General features: G+C 43.6%; 1 protein-coding gene across 1 annotated transcript in view; it reads right to left on the bottom strand.

The window, feature by feature from the left end:
• TGFBR2 (transforming growth factor beta receptor 2) overlaps nt 1–19,365 on the bottom strand; it is a 76,888-nt gene that overhangs the window by 22,006 nt on the left and 35,517 nt on the right. The window contains exons 2-3 of the mRNA XM_080673197.1: nt 18,252–18,420; nt 13,190–13,380 (exon numbers count right to left, since the gene is read on the bottom strand). Coding sequence (XP_080529323.1) covers nt 13,190–13,380; nt 18,252–18,420 — 360 coding nt within the window. The remainder of the gene's footprint in view (nt 1–13,189; nt 13,381–18,251; nt 18,421–19,365) is intronic.

Here is a 19,365-nt window from a genome sequence, read left to right as displayed (position 1 = left end):
AATATTGTAAAAAATGAGTCCCCACACTATAACAGCAGGAGCTCTTAGCCTAAGCTCCGTGGAGAGAATTCAGTGCCTCTGTGAGTTTAAAATGGGAAAAATTTGCTCTAACCCTTAGCTAAAATATAACCTTTCCTAGCATTAGCATTGGTAACTTGGTCACCAATATTAACATTTATTGCAGATGTCTTGGCGTATCATTTATACTCATCACTTAGACATTTCCATTTTTTAAAAATTATTTTTATTGATTTTAGAGAGGAAGGGAGAGGGATAGAGAGAGACAGAAACATCAATGATGAGAGAGAATCATTGATCAGCTGCCTCCTGCACACCCCCTACTGGGAATCGAGCCTGCAACCCAAGCATGTGCCCTCGGCTAGAATCGAACCTGGGACCCCTCAGTCCACAGGTCGATGCTCTATCCACTGAACCAAACTGGCTAGGGCCATTTCCATTTTTTAGACCTGATCTAGATCTTGTTATTTAAAACATTACCATAGAAACAGATGTTACTATAGCATGAGTTTATTTTTTAAAATATTTGATAATTGCAGTCCAAAGTCATGGATTTTCTTTGGTGTCCTGTGTTTTATATTATATGCGTTTAAAAAACATCACTCTGAGAAGGGGTCCACAGGCTTCTCCTCACTTCCAAGAAGTCCAAGGTGCCCATGCGCACAAGCAAGAGCCCTTGGCAGCGTAAAGGCACCTGACGCTCAATCTCTTTGCCAGGATTTCCTAGGACAGAGCTTGAGATTCTTCCCGGGTCTTGGGGAAGCTGGTAAGGGAGGAAACAGAACCTCCTGACGTGATGCTGTGTTCCCCACAGGCAACTGTGGTTTCTTCCTCAGCTTCTGTCACATGGACAGGGAGCTCTGCAGTGGGAAAATGATGGGACCGCCTCCTTTGAACTCTTAATAATAAAGGTAACTACCATCATGTGCTTCGTTGACCTAGGTTCTGAGCAATTCACTTTATAAGCATCATCTCCCTTTAGAGATGGAGAAGAAAGAAAAAGAGAGTTGGAAAGAGATACAAGAAAAGGAGGAAGAAAAAAAAACGGGGAAATTGAGATTTGTGATGGTTCGCACAAGGCAAGCAGGAGTGCCCATTTCCCCAGGTCTGAGTGGTTCCTTCACCCCATGCCACCAAGCTGTGTTCCTAGCAATAAACCCAGAGATCCATTTACTCATTCTGAAAATTTCCTACAAAATGTGTCCCACATAGAGAGGCCAGATTTTGTTGCAAAGAAGGAGCCATTTGCAAATGTCAGACTTGATAAATAAATCTTTTTTAAAGACAATCAAAGATAAATGTTAGTATGCCATAAAAAACACAAACTGGCAGAAAACCTCAAGAGGAAATTCCATGGTACACATTCCTCTGGAGTGATTTAAAAGTAAACAAGTTGCTGAAACACACACACACACACACACACACACACACCCATACCCATACCCATACCCATAGAGAGGACAATGAAGACAGGTTGCACACACACACACATCCATACCCATAGAGAGGACAATGAAGACAGGTTGCACACACACACACACACACACACACACCCATACCCATATAGAGGACAATGAAGACAGGTTGCACACACACACACACACACACACCCATACACCCATACCCATATAGAGGACAATGAAGACAGGTTGCTTCCAGCCTCTTTCAAATCCTTGGTGATGCCCATATCCAACACTGGTTGCTAAAAGGAAATAAAAATTGAACCATCTCTAAATCAGTATTTTAAAAAGACCACATAGAAGCCGTTTGGAGCAAATTTACCAAGATACTTATTTATCCGAGCAATAGGAAGGGGCACAGATAATCATTTTCCCCATCCCGTGGTGCGTGGGTATACAAATGAGCATCACATGGCAACTACAGAGATTCTTGTGAAGTTGGTAGTAACCCTCTAACCACAAAGATTTTCACAAGCCGACATGTTCATCTAAAGCAACAGGATATATATGCAACTGGCAGAGGTCCAAAGAAGGAAACTGTGCAGAAGAAAGATATGCTGGGGGGGGGAGGAGAAGGGAGGGGAGGGAGTATTTCCTGTCTCGAGCCATTCTGTAAATTATAACCCCCCAAAAGTACAGCATTCATTTATTGAGCATCTACTAAATGCCACACACTATGTTTTTATATGGTTAAGTTTGAATCCTCGTAGCTGCACAGCTAGGTATGTATTATTATTCCCTTTTCGTAGAAATGGAAATGGGGAAAGATACATAAAGTGAGCTGGGGTCCAAGCAGAGGAGCCTTGCAGGGTAGTTAGCGATGTGTTTGGAGGGGTTGAGCTTCACTGACGAGGTTGCTCATGGTAGCTCTCAGGAGAGTAAGCCAACACAGGGTTCAACATGAAAATTCAGAAAAAGGACAAGATTATGGAGCCAAAGAAAATAGAAGTAAAGGTAGTTGCAATTGGTGAAATAGAAAACAGAGACATAAGTGGGAGAATCAGCAACACCCCAAGTGTAGTGTAAATGATTATACAACATACGGAGCTCTGTGAGACTGATAATGGAACAAAAGCACAAAGGGGACATATAGTTAATAACAGGCCCAACAAAGATGCAAAGGCTAAGAAAATCCATGCACAGCATTTTGTTAATAAATGTGAAAACTTAGACAATGATCAAATACCTAAAAAATGATATATATGTGTAACTTACCAAAACTGACCCAAGAAAAACTATAGAATTCGAATAATCTTACAAATGTTAAAGAAGATGAGTAAGTAAAAATCTTCCTACAGCAAAACCTTCATACGTTTTTATCTTTGATTGTAGCCTTTTCTGTCCAAGTAGTTTTCCTGGCCTTAATATGACTAAATACAAATGTCAACATTTGATTTTTGCAGATTTGTCCAACCCTGTCCCCAAATTCTTCCTACAATAAATACCAGTAGAATCCTTTGGAAAATGTTTAGTCAGAATCTAATTAATAAAAAGGAAATGCAATTGCTATCTTGAAGAGATATATGCACCCTGATGTTCATTGAAGCATTATTTACAGTAGCTAAGATATGGAAACAACCTATGTGGTCCACTAATTATATATATAATGGAATACTATTCAGTCATAAAAAGACGAAATCCTACCATTTGTGACAACATGGATGGACTTTGAAGGTATTATGCTGAGTGAAATAAATCAGACAAAGACAAATATTGCATGATCTCACCATATGTGGAATTTTAAAACGTCAGCCCTATCCAGTTTTGCTCAGAGGTTAGAGCATCTGCCTGCAGACATAAAGTTCACAGGTTTGATTCCCAGTCAAGGGCACGTACCTGGGTTGCAGGTTCAATTCCTGGCCCTGGTCAGAGTGTGTGTGGGAGCCAACCAATAGATATGCCTCTCTCTCATCAATGTTTCTCTCTCTTTCCCCCTCCCTCCTTTCCACTCTCTCTAAAAATCAATGAAAAAAATCCTCAGGTGAAGATTAACAACAACAAAAAAGTTTAAAAAAAAGATAAACAGTACTGATATCTCCTAAATATTTACTGGATATGTTCTGAGTATGTTCACTGATCATACAGAGGAAGCGTTGCTGAGTCACAGCACTCACCAGGCAGACATGCTGGGATCCCCTCCGAGAAAGATTAAGGATTTCATAAGGAGCAAATCAAACTGCCTCTTTATTTTGTTGTATTTCATATCCTTATCTGCTTTCCTCTGTTCTTGCCCCATCATTCACACACACACACACACACACACACACACACACACATGCACACATGCACATACCCCAAGCCATTAAATATACAGTGTGTTCCCCCAAAATATATACTTTAACAGCTGATAACTCAATTTTGAAAATGAAATATATTTTAATAAGCACTGCCTTTATAATTATTCAAAGTGTGTACATATTTTTGGGACTATAGATATAGATGATATAGATATAGATACAGATATAGATACACAGATATCTCATACTCAGGAATTCCAATATTTTATCACCATTTTCTGCATCTTTAAAAATTTTGGTGGCATGGTCCAGAAAGAATCTTTTTACACCCTCTATTCAAAGTGTGCTCCCCAGACCAGCAACATCAGCAGGCATTACCTGGGAATTCATGACAAATGGAGACTCTCAGCCCTGACCCAAATTGCTGAACCAGAATCTGCATTTTAAAGAGTTCTCTAGTCGGTTCATTTACACGGTGAAGTTTGAGAAACACGGCTCTAGCAAACATGGAATAAGCCCCTTGGTGCTCTGCCACAGAGATGTTTCCCTCTTGCAAAGAAAAGTTGTAATGGACTTGCTTGCAAAGCCCTCGTACAATTGCATTCAGTGCAAGCCAATGAGAAATGGTGCCTGAGAATTTTCTAGTCAAAGGAACCTCTGGAGGAGTGTAGAATGAGATATGATTCCCCATCCATCATCTCCATAAAAAGCAAACAATTAAATTCAGGCAAACAATGAAAAAACCATTTTAATTAAACAACAGAAGGACAGTGAGCTCACTGGGCATGCAGAATTTAATTTAACCTCCAACCCATTGACAGGACTGTTTGTCATTCCAGACAGACACTGAGAATATTGTTCCCCCAGAATGATGGAAGATGCTTCCCTCCAGTTCATATGGTGGTTTTATTCCAATTATACATATTTCAAAACCCCATCTCTTGCAGCTCATCCCACAGTCTCCCTTACATTACTTCCTTCCCACCTCTCTCCCCAACAAAAGGGTCTTACACGTAGTCTAATTTGATATGACAACCTCTTTGGGAATATTCCAGAGAGAGAGAGAGAGAGAGAAAGAGAGAGATAAAATGTCTGGCTGAAATATTACAAGGGGACCCCACCCTTCTGTAAGTCATCCCAATATCTAATCCCAACAGATCTAGCTGCAGGTCTATTAGGATAAACTAATTCTAAACATTGGGCTACTCGAAAGGTTATTCTTTATGTTCAGTCATATGTAGCCTTGCTGTTCGTCCGCATAATGGCTTTCTTGCTGCTCTCTAAGACAAGAGACAACAAAAGGATTCCTTCTTCTGTGAGATGAGAGGTCTTAAACTCCTGGTGGGCATTTAGCCCATTTCTCTACATCAGTTCCTTTTCCGGTCGAACACCCCTGTTTCCTTCAATCACTTTTCAAAAAGACATGTGTATCAGACTCTGAAGTCTGACGTATCTGTCAGACCCTAAAGTCTGCCTGCCCAGCCTACAGCAGGTGCCCAATCCATGCCAGGTCCTTTTGTGAGTCTAAGGTGATCTGTTCTCTGAAATCATTCTTGTTACTCAAGATCCTCCATGTCGTTTCGCTAGACCCAGCTATAAGACTTGCGGCGTAGACTACAGTGGGCCCCTTCCAATGAGTGCAGTGTAAGATGACTGCTAGCTTGTTTGTTCTGCTGTTCTGTTTTGATTCTCTCGGCCAGATCACCCTGATTTCAGGATGACCTTGACTCACCTGTAAGTCCCTGGGCCTGTATCACGAACAGATGCCCAGCCAGCTTTCTCATGAGCTGCCCCTCTACAATTGACTGTTTGAATCTATGTGTCTCACTTTACATTTATCTGTTGCTTCGTATTACTGGTCATTCCAGGCAATGAAAACCCGGATTGTGTCTCTGCCGTGCTAGGCATTCCTTCCATTCTGCTCATCAACCTTTGTGTTGTTCCTGGGGATATGGATTCTTGCTACTTCTGTGGCTTGGGTTTTAGAAGGAGGACAACCAATGCCATCAGAGAGCTGACAACGGCCAGGCTTTGCCCATGATATGACGCCACGTCTTATGAATGTCTATTCCATCAGGGACAGTGCCTTGGCCTGAGATATGTTCTTTGGAGCTGGAATTTTTTTCATTTTCTTCTTGGTATTATAGTCTGCTGACCACCAAGGTGGGGTTTTGTTAGGATGCCCCGATTCTTCAATTCTTTTTCTAGATTATATCTTCTACTGTGTCTAGGGGCCCTTCATGTTCTCAGGAAACCAGAAAGCAGAGATAGAGTTCTTAAGTGTTTTCAGTATCTTCTCCAATAGGGAGACTAGCCGGCTTTAGAAAATGCCCATTGATGACTCACACTATCGACACCTGTCAGGTCACCAAAACATGTTCTGACTTCTCTACTGGCTTTCCACGGGAACCACAGCTTGCCACGACTCCCTCCCGCCTGAGGGTCTCACCTCCTCCAACTACACACACTGCCCCCCAGCCGCTGCCCCGCCCCATCTTTGCCAGGGCAGTAGCATACAACCTTTCAGCCATACGTTCAGGTTTAAAATGTGCCTGCCCATCAGTGTATCATTTCATCAGTTCTAAAATCTCACACACCTATTCTCAATGAAGCTTACATGAATGAATCTTACTCTTGCTGTAGCCGGTTTGGCTCAGTGGATAGAGCCTTGGCCTGGGGACTCAAGGTGTCCCGGGTTCGATTCCAGTCCAGGGCACGTACCTCAGTGGCAGGCTCCTCTCTGGCCCTGGCTCATGCAGGAGGCAACCAATGGATGTGTTTCTCTCCATTTGAAATTTCTCTCTGTCTTTTCCTCTCTCTTCCACTCTCTCTAAAAATCAATGGAAAAATATCCATGGGTGAGGATTAAAAAAAAAAAAGAAGAAGAAGAATCTTCCTCAGGGGTCTGGTAATACGGGTGTTTTATTTGCTTGTTTTCCCTTCCTTTAACCTAGAAAGCAAATTTCAGCTACTTCCTGTGGTGGCTGGCATTCTCTAATTGCTACCATCCTTTTTCAGGTTATATGGGGGACATGCTGAAAAATACAAAAATAGTTGGCAGAACAAACTGTCTTGAGTCCAGTGTCTCCCAACACTGGCTGCATATTAAAATATCTTGGGAAGTTTTTGTGGTTTTTTTAAAATCCTGATACAAGGCCTCGGACCAATTAAGTCCAAAACTGCAGGACTAAGACCCTTTAATGAGTAGTTTTTAAAGCTTATCAGGTGTTTCAAACCTGCGGCCAAGGTAGGGAATGACTCCAGCCTGACAGGCGACATGGTTATTTTAAATACGCTGGGACCGGACAATGGAAGGAATGGAAAGAACTTTAATGGCTGAATGTAGGATCAATTGTTCTTGACATAGGAACTAGCAATATCCTAATGAGGTAACAGGAGGTATATATTTTTCAAAAATAGAAAAGCAAATATGAATTATTTCTTGAAAAGTTAATATTGGATTTTTTTTAAAGGCGTAATTGTTGCTGGTAAAATTGAAATTTTACATAATTAGCAACATGCAGGAGTGATTTGCAAACCAGAAAAGGTTTTTTCCAAGAGCTAGTCGGCCAGATGTCCAGCTGGTGGTAAACACGCCCTCTGAAGTTTAGTATGGGCGGAAATGAAAGTCAGTTTCACAGTGGTTAGCCAGCTCCCTGGTGTTTTTCCACCGGTGGGGCACTGCCATACTTAAGTAAAGTAGCAAAGAGTCTCCCTCGACCCTTTTCACCATCACCCATCCACTTGCTGTTTATAGAACACAAGGAGGGGGCTTGGGGAGAGATGAGAAACTGGGCGTGTGGATGTATGGATGTACCACCACAGCCTCAGAGCAATGCCAGCCTCAGTGGTCCACCCGTTACATCCAACCTGTGGCCGGGACGCAAGGCAGAGAGGGTCCTTCGTGATTCCACTCTGCCTCGATTCACATCAGAATGAGGTTCCAGAGTAGAAATAATCATAACCAGCAGCCACATCTGGCCTCGGAGCATCTTGTTTACTTTGCTGCTTAGGAAAATAAAAATCTACAAAAGCCACTGATTTGCCTGAAGTCACTACAAATACATTCCCTAAACTTCACTGGGCTGTGTCACAGTGGCCTCTGGCACGTACAACTTTCATTATTTTCTTGGCCAGACACGGGCCGAATTCACGGATTCCGAGGAGGCTTTCTAAGGGCACTCATTCACAACCCAAGGATCCGCGGGCGTGAGTCATCCCACCAATGACTGATTTCTCTTCCCAGGAATGAGACTACTGACTTGAATCCATCATTTTCCTCCTCTGCTAACAAGTCTGCACAACCATACTTCCACTCTTATTTTTTTTGTCTTCTTCTGCATTTAGACCAGAAAGTAAATCTGGTTTGCTTCTCTCGAAACAAAAATGCACAGCTGGCGAGACAGCTATTTTGAGTAGCGGGTGCATGGCTCCAAGGCAGCACACCCAGAACTCCCCGACCTGCCAAAACGCCACTTACGCTTCTCATTTCTTACATGCAAGAACCAGGACTTACTCAAGGAGCCAGCTCCCTGATCCCGGCGTGAAACAAACACAACAATGAGATTTGAGAGGAAAGAGGCGGCACCTCCCTCCAAGCCTTCCCTGCCTCCAAAACCAATACGAGTCCATCAAGGGCACTGGGCGTGTGATCAATACACAGAGTGGGCTTGCTGGATGGCAGAAGGCAACGTTATTAAGGTCACAGTAGGTCCACGGGGAACCAGCTGGCTGAGATGTTCTGCTAGCGAGTTAAACACAGACAGGAAACCGCGTGTCTGATACTGTAAAAAAATCATTTGTCTTCCTGCCAGAGGTAGGCTTGCAAACCAAAGAGGCTGTTTTCATTTAAAAGAAAGTCTTACAACAATGAGAGAGGAAGGAACGAAACTCTGTGGCTACTAGAAGTCCTCGTCTCCCCTCTCTCGACTTCTCCGGTTAGAGAGCGCGCTGAGCGCCTGCACGCAGCCCGCAGGTCAGCGGTGAACACACCCGGGGTGACAGCCTACATCTCATGGTCCGCTTCTCCATTTAACCCCGTCCGTTGACCTTTGAGTCAGAGCGGTTTCCAGAGTCCTGGTTTCTAAGTGGCATAGATGTACTGGATATAGTAGCTGATAGTTCCATCTTTATTTTGTTTCATCTTTATTGTTGGAAGTATTACTACATAGGTTCTCTTTTTTCCCCCCATTAACCTCTTCTAGGATGCTTCCATCCTCCTCCCCCATTTCCATCTTTTTAGAAAAAGAAAACTCACATGCAACCTATGGAGAAACTTAATGGTAAAGGAAGACAGAAGGAGCTGGGATCAAGACAAATGGGAGATAAATGTAGGAAAACAGGCAAGCAGGGATGGTAACAGTATACAAATGTGTGCTCACAAACTTGCTAGGAGCATGACTTAAATTGGACTTTAAGCTTTTCTGGTAGTTTGTATCGAAGGGAGAAATACAAAACAAACAAAACAAAACAAAAAAACATGACCATCTACATCAGGGGTTGGCCTGGAGCCCGGTTTTGGAAGGCAAGATTTATTGGAACACAGCCGCGTCCAACTGTTTACATACTGTCTATGGCCGCCTCAACGGCAGAGCTGAGTGTCTGCAGCAGGGACTCCATGGCCTGCGAAGCCAAACATGTTTATTGCAAGCTCCTCCATCGGAGAAGATTGCTGGCCCCTGCTCTGCATGCTTCAAAGTGTCGCGAAGTTCCGATGCAAATAGGTCTTCGTGAGGGAGCCATCTTTCTGAGGCCGGGAGCTGAGAGGCATTTCTCCTGGCTTCTCAGGAAGACAGCAATGCAATGCACTAAAGAGCTTCCTCAACCACATTCCTGACAGTGAGCACCTCACCAAGATTCACAGGAATGTTGTCCTGGTGGGTGGCATCAAACATAACTGAGGGCTTTCAGGAAGGAAGAGAATATGACATGAGTTTGCTATAAAGCTCCTCGTTCATTTGAATCCAGAAGAACAATAGTAACAGCCAAAATGTATTGAATAATCAGCTCTGTGCCAGGTACTATTCTAAGTTCCTACATGAATAAACTCATTTATCTTCACAAAAACCCTATTGAAATTGAGCACTATTTCTATCCGCATTTTTTCAGAGGGCAAGTCTAAGGTGAATTAGTTCACCCAAGGACAAACAGCTTAAAAATGGCTTAGATGGGGAGATGATTTTATTGAGGAGACCATGATCTTCTCACAAGGTGAGAGAAGATCATCATTTACAAACATCATTCCTCACAAACACATGAAGCGGGGATATACCGCTTTCCAAGGACTTGCTGAATGTTGGAGGGAGGAAAGTAGGGGAGAAGGAAGGAAAGAAGACCCTCATAGATTTGTTCATACATAAACCATTATAAATCCTACCTATGCCACCCACGTGATTCCGGACAAAGTGTTCACGTTCTCTGAGCTTGGCTTTCTCACGCATGGGATGAGGATGCTCCCAGTGCCTGTTTCAGGAGGTAGCTCTGAGATTCAATGAGGCCATGCCATGGAAAGCTCTGAGCACCTTACACAGCAACAGTACATTCTCTCTGAATGTGAGCTATCACACATCACAGCCCGGAAAGTAAAGATCTACAATTTAAAAAAAACTGTAGCTCAACCTTTTTTCCCTTACATAAGAAACCAGATGATGTAAGTCATTATCATCCATTGTGTTTGCAGGTCAGAAATCTGGCAATGAGACCAGTGTACTATACTAATAAAAATACAGTGTAAGAGTCCTAGCTGGTTTGGCTCAGTGGATAGAGTGTTGGCCTGCAGATTGAAGGGTCCCAGGATCGATTCTGCTCAAGGGCACATGCCCGGGGTTGCAGGCTCAGTCCCCAGTAGGAGCATGCAGGAGGCAGCTGATCAATGATTCTCTCTCATTGTTGATGTTTCTATCTCTCTCTCCTTCTCCCTTCCTCTCTAAAATCAATAAAAAAAAATATATTTAAAAAAAATACAGTGTAAGATCCACCAGAGATTTTGTGTTCACCATCTTGTTTGGTTTGGACTTCCAGAGTTTTTATTTTTTAGTATAAAAAAGAGGAGAAATGGATCCTAAAATGTTGCTGGTTTAGGCGGGGGGGGGGGGGGGGGGCGAGGAATATCCCACTGTGGAGAACAGAGATGTTTTTGAAAAAGGAAACACCCCTAGAACATTTTAGAAGACTAAATGCAAACAACCCTGGAAACGTGTTAAAAGACTCCGAAATCACCCAGACATCTGAGTCATCAGCTGTACTGGATCTCTTGAGTTGTACAGTGAGAAACTGCCTTTAGGGTGATTATCTCACATCATAAGGAAACAGTCTGATAATGAATAAGAGGGAAAATATGTGAATGTGGGCCTGTGATTATCACCTGAGTTGAAACACACTGAAAACTGAAGTCACTAATATCTTAAAAGCTTATAGTACTATATGTATCCAACTTGCAGGTTATTTATCACATTTTGTCTTTTGGGGATGAAATAAACTCTTCCATTATGGGCAAGCCCCAGTATGCAAAAGGAGAAAAATACTTTCACAGAGGAGCGTAAACATGTCTGGATATTCTACTCTTAAATATTAATTCCTTTACCTTAGCCTGGACTTTCTTTTTAAAAGGGAACTGTTAGAAGAGGTCAATGCGGGGGGGGGGGGGGGGGGCGGAGAGAAAGGGACATATAATACTTTCAACAACAACTTTTTTTTTAAGTGAACTACTTGGAGAACATTGACATGTTAAGCCAGGATATCAGGTGTTAACATGCCTTTGTGTGATTTAATCTAGTTATATCTTCCCCCCTAACTCAAATGACATAAGGAAAGTGAGAAAAATGGTGTGTTTATACAATGAGAAAGTAGGAGGGAGGAGTGATTTATAAGTGTTACTGATAAAAATGTACATGCCTGCCTTCATGAACTGAGAAGCTGGCATAAGTAGGAAGCTGGGCAGGAAGAGAGGGGAACGAGCAGGAGGTCTAGGACACAGAGGGAAGGAGATGGGTCTGCATCGTTGGGACATACACAGGGAGTGTGCAGACATAGCACTTGTGTTCCAAAAGGAATTTTTATAGAATCAGATCTATTTTGGGTTAATAACCTGTTCCCACTCTGAATTTACATTCCTAAAACCAAGAGAATATCATTTTCACTATCAGACAGGCAAAATTAAGGCTTATAATTGTTGGATAAGGTAAATGAAAATCCGTATGCTCAGGTATCTTTTTTAGAAGAACAATTTAGTCATGGTTACTATATTTAAAATGTTCATAACTTTGATCGAGAAACTTGGATTCTAGAAATCTAGCTTGCAGAAATATTAATAGTACACATGTGTAAGATGAGCTTACAAAGGTATTCACTGTAACATTAAATGACAAATTGGATACACCTAAATAATCCCAATGGAAATGATTCAGTCAGTCATAGAAGGTAATCCATATTATGGAATTAAAGGTGTGCAGTGTATCTGTATGTGTATCTTCTTTAGAAGGACAAGTAAAAGTAGTTGGCTAAAAAAAAATGTTGCCCAATAATATTTATAGTCTGATCAACTATTTGCTCTGAAAGATGGATGAGTGGATGGGATGGGTAGATGGATGGACAGAGGACAGATGCATTGATGGAGGAAGACAGGGAAGGGAGAAAGGCTGCAGGGATTATATGAATGAATGTCAGAGAAACATGTGTTTCCCATAAGCTCTCAGTATTGAGTATCTGATGAGTTGGGAGTGAGGGGATGAGGTGAATGTACTTTTAATTTTAAAATTTTGCATGTTGTTGGATTGTTTGAATTTTTGATAAGGATACACTGCTTTTATAATTAAAATCATTGAATAGGGTGTTGTTGGTTTTTTAAATTGAGGGAATAGCATGTACCCTTCTTTCAAGCTGAGTGAATGCTGAACAATCTAATTGAGTCTTCTCCTGTCTCCATGGGTAAACCTTGGCTCATTATTTTCCTTCATTTTAGTTCTTTTCTCACATGGGACCAATAATAACTACCCTTTAGACAGACAAATCCTAGGAGTATGTACACTAAACCACTGGAGTTCGTTCAAAGCAAGTCCCCTCCAGTGTCAAATAGCCTCCTCCAATCTAGTAGTTCTCAAATTTTCAGCTGGATCAGAATCACTTGGAGAGGTTTGTTAAAACACAGATTGCTGGGCCCAGGACCCAGGGTTTCTGATTCAGTGGGTCTGTGCTAGGGCCCCAGAATCTGCATTTCTAGCACATTCTCCAGTCATGCTGTACTTTGGGGAAAGGAAACTATTGGTCCAAGACAAATAATAATGTGGACCCTCTGACTCATATTTGATAAGGACCACACCTGACCCTGTTGCTCCATAAGCACCTCCTTCCACCATAGACTCACTCTCCAGCACCAGCCAGAGGAGGAGGAACTGTCCTCTGAGACTGCAGACCGGGGACCCGAGAAATCAGCCCAGAGGAAGTCAGGCTCCAAGCCACCAAGGGAAGGAAACTCACCCTCTGAAAAGATGATGTTGTCATTGCACTCATCCGTGCTACAGGAACACATGAAGAAAGTCTCGCCATCCATTTTCTTCTCTTTCATAATACACTTCGGAGAAGCGGCGTCTTCAAGAACAAATCCGTGGTAGACGAGCGCGGGGTCGTGGCAGACCGTCTCTAGTGTTATATTCTCATCGTTTTTTCTCCTTGGGTGCGAAGATTCAGAGGTGGAGCAGGGGTGGGGAGTAGAGAAAGAGAGAATGGATGAATGGGGTCTCTGGACAGAAAAGCAATCTGGAATGTATTTCCTTCATCAGGTTGTTTCTCAGAAGGGCAGCTGGTTCCTGTATTGCAGCATGAACAGGTTGCCTATAGTCCCCTGTGCTTTCTCTACTCATTTCAGTTTTTCCTTTGCTTATTCCCCAAGCCCACTTATGATCACAAACATGAGCGTTTACCTCAGGGGCTATCCTGTCAGAGGAGTTTGCACACCGTCTTAATTCAGTCGTTAAAGGGGAAGGCACAGGAAACAGAACACTGCTGAGTCCCCAGGATGATTTCAAACCTTCCATCCTGAGTGTACTGCCAGGCTCACATGGCATCGCTAGGTTACTGGGCAGAACCAGCGTCTGTCTAGCTAACTTCTTCTCAAAGGGCATGTCTGGGGAAGTAGTTGCGGTTCCTCTTTCCATGTTTGCTGGGCACCATGAGGGAAAGCATGTTCCATGTCAGCAGCTGGCTGTGCTGAGAAAACGGAAGATAACTCCTAGACAAAGAACTGCAGTTTCCAGAATTGAATTACAGAAAGGAACAGAAGCGGGGAGGACTAAAACCCACGGGAAAGACCTGTAAGATGTTCTTCACTTACAGTTTAGTGAACTATTTTACGCTAATATAGAGTAACTGTGTCTACATTTTGTATTCCTTTACATCACATATTGGGAGCCTAACTCAGCTACGGGCTCAGCGACTCTCTCCCATTTTGCTTGGGCGCTATGGAGTGCTCAATTGGTTCTATGTGTACATTGCATCTAATAATGACATGATTAATACCCGCTATTATAACTGCACAAGCCAAAATCAACCTCTGGTATCCTTGGAAGTGCATTGCTTCTCCGCCTGCTTCCCTCTGCTCCCCTCAAAACCCTGCCATCTTGGGTGACTGCGTTGGTCTGATATCCTTCCTCCCATCTTCCCCTTTTCAGATGCAAAATAGCTGTTGTCTTAAACAGTAGTCTCTGAATCTGGAGGGGAAATCAGGCCTTAAATGACATAATAGGTCCAGTCAGGTTTGCACGCATAATCTTCCCTGGGAAGGATTCTGAGTGCATGCATGTGAGTGCATATGTGCCAGCATACACTAGCACACACTCACCAATCAACCCCCTCACCCCCAAAAAACTCAATGCTCACAGCAAGGAAAACGGGAGGCAGGCTGGAAGCATGAAGCTGTTAAGACAGTTTTCCCCTGAAAAGAAGTGGGCCCATAACCATAGGGAAACTGCAACTTGACGAATCCCCCACTGGCTTAGGGCTTAATTCAAGGACACTAAAGAACAGTGTGTGAAGGAGGGGATACGAGAGTAGGAATGAGAGTGAGGCTGGAATGGAGTCATGGTTGTGACATCCAGAGGCGACTCCGGCAGAAGCAGGCGTGCCACTTGGTGAAACATATCAATGGTCCTCGAACTAACACTCCAGCAGGAGCAACAGAAGCAAGGCTTTGCTACGCAGGTCCCCACTGTTAGAGGGGGAGCAACAATCGGAGCCCTCCCTCCAGGGTGGTAGCAGGGAACTCAATGACACGTGGCTTGGCACAATCGTACAACAAATATGTCTATTGGAAAATCTACCCACCCTTAGCCCCAAGGTTACTGGAAAGTCTTAGCAGAAATGGTGGCCTTGAAACTAGATCACCTCCTTTCCCCCAAAGCTGTGTCTGTGAGTGTTGCAAACACGCGTGCATGTGTGTGCAGATGTATAGAAAGGCACATGGAGTCCGCTGTGCTCCCAGGGAAAAGCATGGTGTCTCTTTGTTGTGAAGCTTCTAGAGGTCAAGGCATCAGATGAGGAAAAAGTTGTGAGTACAGGCCCTCGGCAATGACTGGGCATCTCCTTCAGAGCCTCTTGCGTCCCACCTCCTAGCTCCTAGGGAACTAAGATCACAGAGAGGAAACTCAAATACAGAGCCTGAGTCTGGGTAACGTCCTCAGCTGCTTTCTCCACTCAGTCCTGTAACGCTGCTCTCTCTGACAGCGTAGCTCACTCTGCAAACTGCCTTGGGATGCAGACGAACACAGGGAGGGAAAACACTGTGGGAAAAAATAGATGTCTTTGTCCAGCAACGTTTGCTCTGAGCAATTGAAGAGTTTGTCAATAGCCACTGGAAAGCAGAACCACGGTCATGAAATTAATTCTGGTTCCAATATATTTCTGTTCTTGGAAAGAACTTGAACATTTTACATGAAATGGGTGCACAGTTGATATTAAAGGAATGAATGACTCAATGAATGAATGAAAAAAAAAAACAAACACTAAAACTGTTAAGGCCTTGGCATGCACTCCCTATCATGGTAGAGGCTTTCAGTTTCCATGTGTGACTGTTTCCAAAACAGCCCCCTTCCCTGGTTTGGGTTCCCTGGAAACAGACAGTGAGGTTATGAGGTTTCTGTGCAGGAGGTTTTTGGACAGGCACCTGTAAGTGACCTGCACATTGGAGGATCTGAACCGCAATGCAGGTTGCAAATAAAGGACTCAGCTGATCCCTCAGGAGCTGTAAAGCTGGGATGGCCCATCAGAGCTGTCCCATATTGAGGCAACGTGGCCAGGCATTGGACCCCTGCATCAATCAGTTCTAGGATGCTGGCTGCCCAGGAAGAGGGGCCAAACTTGAGGAAAAGCCCAACTCTAATGCAGCAGTTCTGCTCAGTGTCAGGGAGTCCCCAGGAGGGACTAGGGTGAGCCCTTAGCAGCCCAAGCTCCAGAGGCCGATGGGGTGAGTGCCTCGGTGCTGAGGAGGATGAGAAGGGTAGAGCACAGCACCCACTGCATGTGCCTTTCTCCTCATCACGAGTGTGTGTCTTTACGAAGACAGGTAGAACTAAGGCTCCCTGTTCAGTACTGACTTCATAGCTGGGACATGGTGGAGACAGCAAGCTTCCTCTCCCCCACACATTCCCATTTTCTGAGACAAGTAAAGCCTCTATTCTGGTGGCTTGATTCACAATCAATCATTCAGACTTGTACTGTGAGTCAGGGAAAAAGATCCTAATTTAAAAAGCCTATTTTTTCCTTCATTAGCAGAAGTCAGCTCACACCGCAGTGATACTTAGGTACAGACGATAAGGGGAGAAGCGTAGTGAAGAAGGAAGTGTTGGGGTCATCAGGCGGGTGTCTCAGTCTTTCCTGCACTAGACTTGCCAGACATCCAGCCCCTCCTGAACTTTGACTCTTCCAAAGGAGGAAGTCTGTTCTGCTGTTAGGAAATCACGATTGTGAAAATGTTTAAGTATGTACTGAGCATGAGTCCGTCCCCTTGTAAACTTCATAGACTCTCCTCCTGCCCTTCAGCATTACAAAGAAAATGTTCACTATATTTCCTACTTGAGCTATCTCAAGAGATATCATGTCCTTCAGTATCTCTCAAGAGAACCCTCACCCTTTCTTTCCTGGAACCATGTCTAATCGCCTCAGCCATTCTTCTGACGGCACACTTTCTAAACCTCCAATGCTGGTCCCTTTCTTCTCCACACAGTCTTTGTCAGAATTCTTTTTTCACAAGCACTTCTCAGAACTGGACATGAATGAAGCTGGCAGCTACAGCAACTGTCCTGGCAGGTCTGTGCTGTTAACATTCCTTTAGTTCTTAGGGAACAAGTTCATCCCCCCGTATGTAGAGAAATTTGCAAGGTTTTTAGATTGCTCCATCATCAAGGCTAACTATATGTGGTTTGGAGAAAGTCCAAAAGACTCATTCCCAAAAAGGGAGGGGGAGATATGTGGGTTTACATTCTCATTTGTAACTGGTCAGGAGACACATAGGTTACTTAAAAACATGAATTCAAATAAATTCAAATCATGAGAATATGTTGTATTTCATTAATGAATGTAAACATTTGCATAACATGGGGACTTATTGGATGATCTCTCTTTTTTTTAATCTCTTGTTCACACTTCCAATTATAACTATGAATTAATCAGATAATTTATGAGTGCACGTGTGTGTGTGTGTGTGTGTGTGTGTGTGTGTGTGTGTGGTAAGGTTGAGGGATGAGAGAGAGAGAGAGAGGAAGGAATCTGATCTAAGGGAACTATGTAGCTCTGATCCAAGAGAAAGAAGTAGTGTATTGCCCAGTGGTGGTGTGAGTGACATGGCCAATGCTTCTGACTAAGGAATGGGTTGTTTTCTGGTTCCAGAATACCTTCCCCTTTTTGACAAGTGCTCCCCTCTTCCAACAGCCAACCTTTCATCTCCTCTTTTTCCTTAAAACGAGACTGAGGCTGCCTCAGAAGAACAAAGCTCCTGGTGTCACTGCGGGGGGCGGGGGGGCGGTGTTCATTAAATGTTGAAGAGTGTCATATTCTTCTCCTGCATAGAAGGAAGGGTCTCCAGATTTATTGCAAATATTAAAAGTCATCTGATATACTGTCACACACATAGATAGACGTGTGTGTGTATTTGAAAATGCACAGAATGTCTCTGGAAACCACATTTAACAATTAAAAGAGAGATGGTCTAAGACAGTGGTCGGCAAACTCATTAGTCAACAGAGCCAAATATCAACAGTACAACGATTGAAATTTCTTCTGAGAGCCAAAAACCGACTTCTGCACATGGGCCACGAAGTTTCAATCACACTGTATGTGCACGCCCGCACGTGGTATTTTGTGGAAGAGCCACACTCAAGGGGCCAAAGAGCTGCATGTGGCTCACGAGCCACGGTTTGCCGACCACTGGTCTAAGAGAAAGGGAAATAGGTTGTGTCTACGCTTCGGGCATGAAGACACTGGGACTCCATGTACCAGAGCATGCGTTACTATAAAAGGGGGAAGAGATTTTTTTCAAAGGCAACCTTACCAGACAGCCACACACACTTCGTTGGGCTTCTCACAGATGGATGTGATACTGCAGTTGCTCCTGCACGATTTCTGGTTGTCACAGGTGGAAGATCTCACGTCGCAGAATTTACACAATTGTGAAAACTTGAGTGCACCATTGTTTTCGGTGATCATCACATCATTATTAACTGTGGAGGGAAAAGAAAGATACACTGAATGATTATCTAATGAGTTCCTACCAATGAATTCCTGATGATGTTATGCAATTTCAAATGAACCTGGTGTCAGAAAAATAAATACGAAGAAAGACAAAATAATGCTTCCACATCAGATGAGCATTCCCTGCACCTCTACAACCTGTTCACGTAAGCCATTGCAGGGTGGGGGGGATTTTGAGTTATTTCTTGCTTTTGTCCATGACTTCATAAGGCACTCTTTCTATACAAACCTTATCATCCCATCAAGAAACACAGATTAGATTGGCCTATTGCATTGTTCTGGGTGCTGGGAGTACAATGAAAAGGACCCATAGGGAAATTATAGTTTAGCTGGGTGGACAGTCAAGGAAACAGATGAGGGTAGGATAACCCAAAAATAGAGAGAAAGACAGAGGATGTGGAAGCTGGACAGGAGTCACCACCCAGATGGGCAGAGAGGTCACAGAGGAAGCAGAGCCATGAAGTGCGAACAGGAGCTGGCTACTCCCAGGAGACATTGTAGGTGAGGCAGGACTTTGTTCCTGACCTGCACCCGAGAGAGTTGTGGGAACTTCTTGCAAGGGACTGCCTCTGCCTTGAGGAAAACCAGTTGATCAACCAACATGGACAGAATGCCTCCTAGAAACAATCCCAAACACTGCCAAGACTCTGGATTCCTGCAGGCGAGGGAAAGTTGAGTTCACCTAAGGGTCTGCTACCTCTCTGACTTCGGCCCTCGCCACCACCACCTCCATCACCCATCTTCTTACTTCTTACCCATTAATTTTGAGGACACATGGGCTAGTCCTGGAAGAAAACAAGTTCCTTCCTTCCTTGGGCCTTTCCTTATTAGTCCCTTTGTCTGGCTTCTTGTCACCTTTCTGGTCTCTGGTTAAATGAGAGCTCTTCATTTATAGCAGCCCCCAAGTAACAAGG

Source organism: Plecotus auritus, assembly GCF_963455305.1.
Source record: "Plecotus auritus genome assembly, chromosome: 6".
NCBI classification, from domain to species: Eukaryota; Metazoa; Chordata; class Mammalia; order Chiroptera; family Vespertilionidae; genus Plecotus; species Plecotus auritus.
This window is presented reverse-complemented; position numbering and strand designations above follow the sequence as displayed.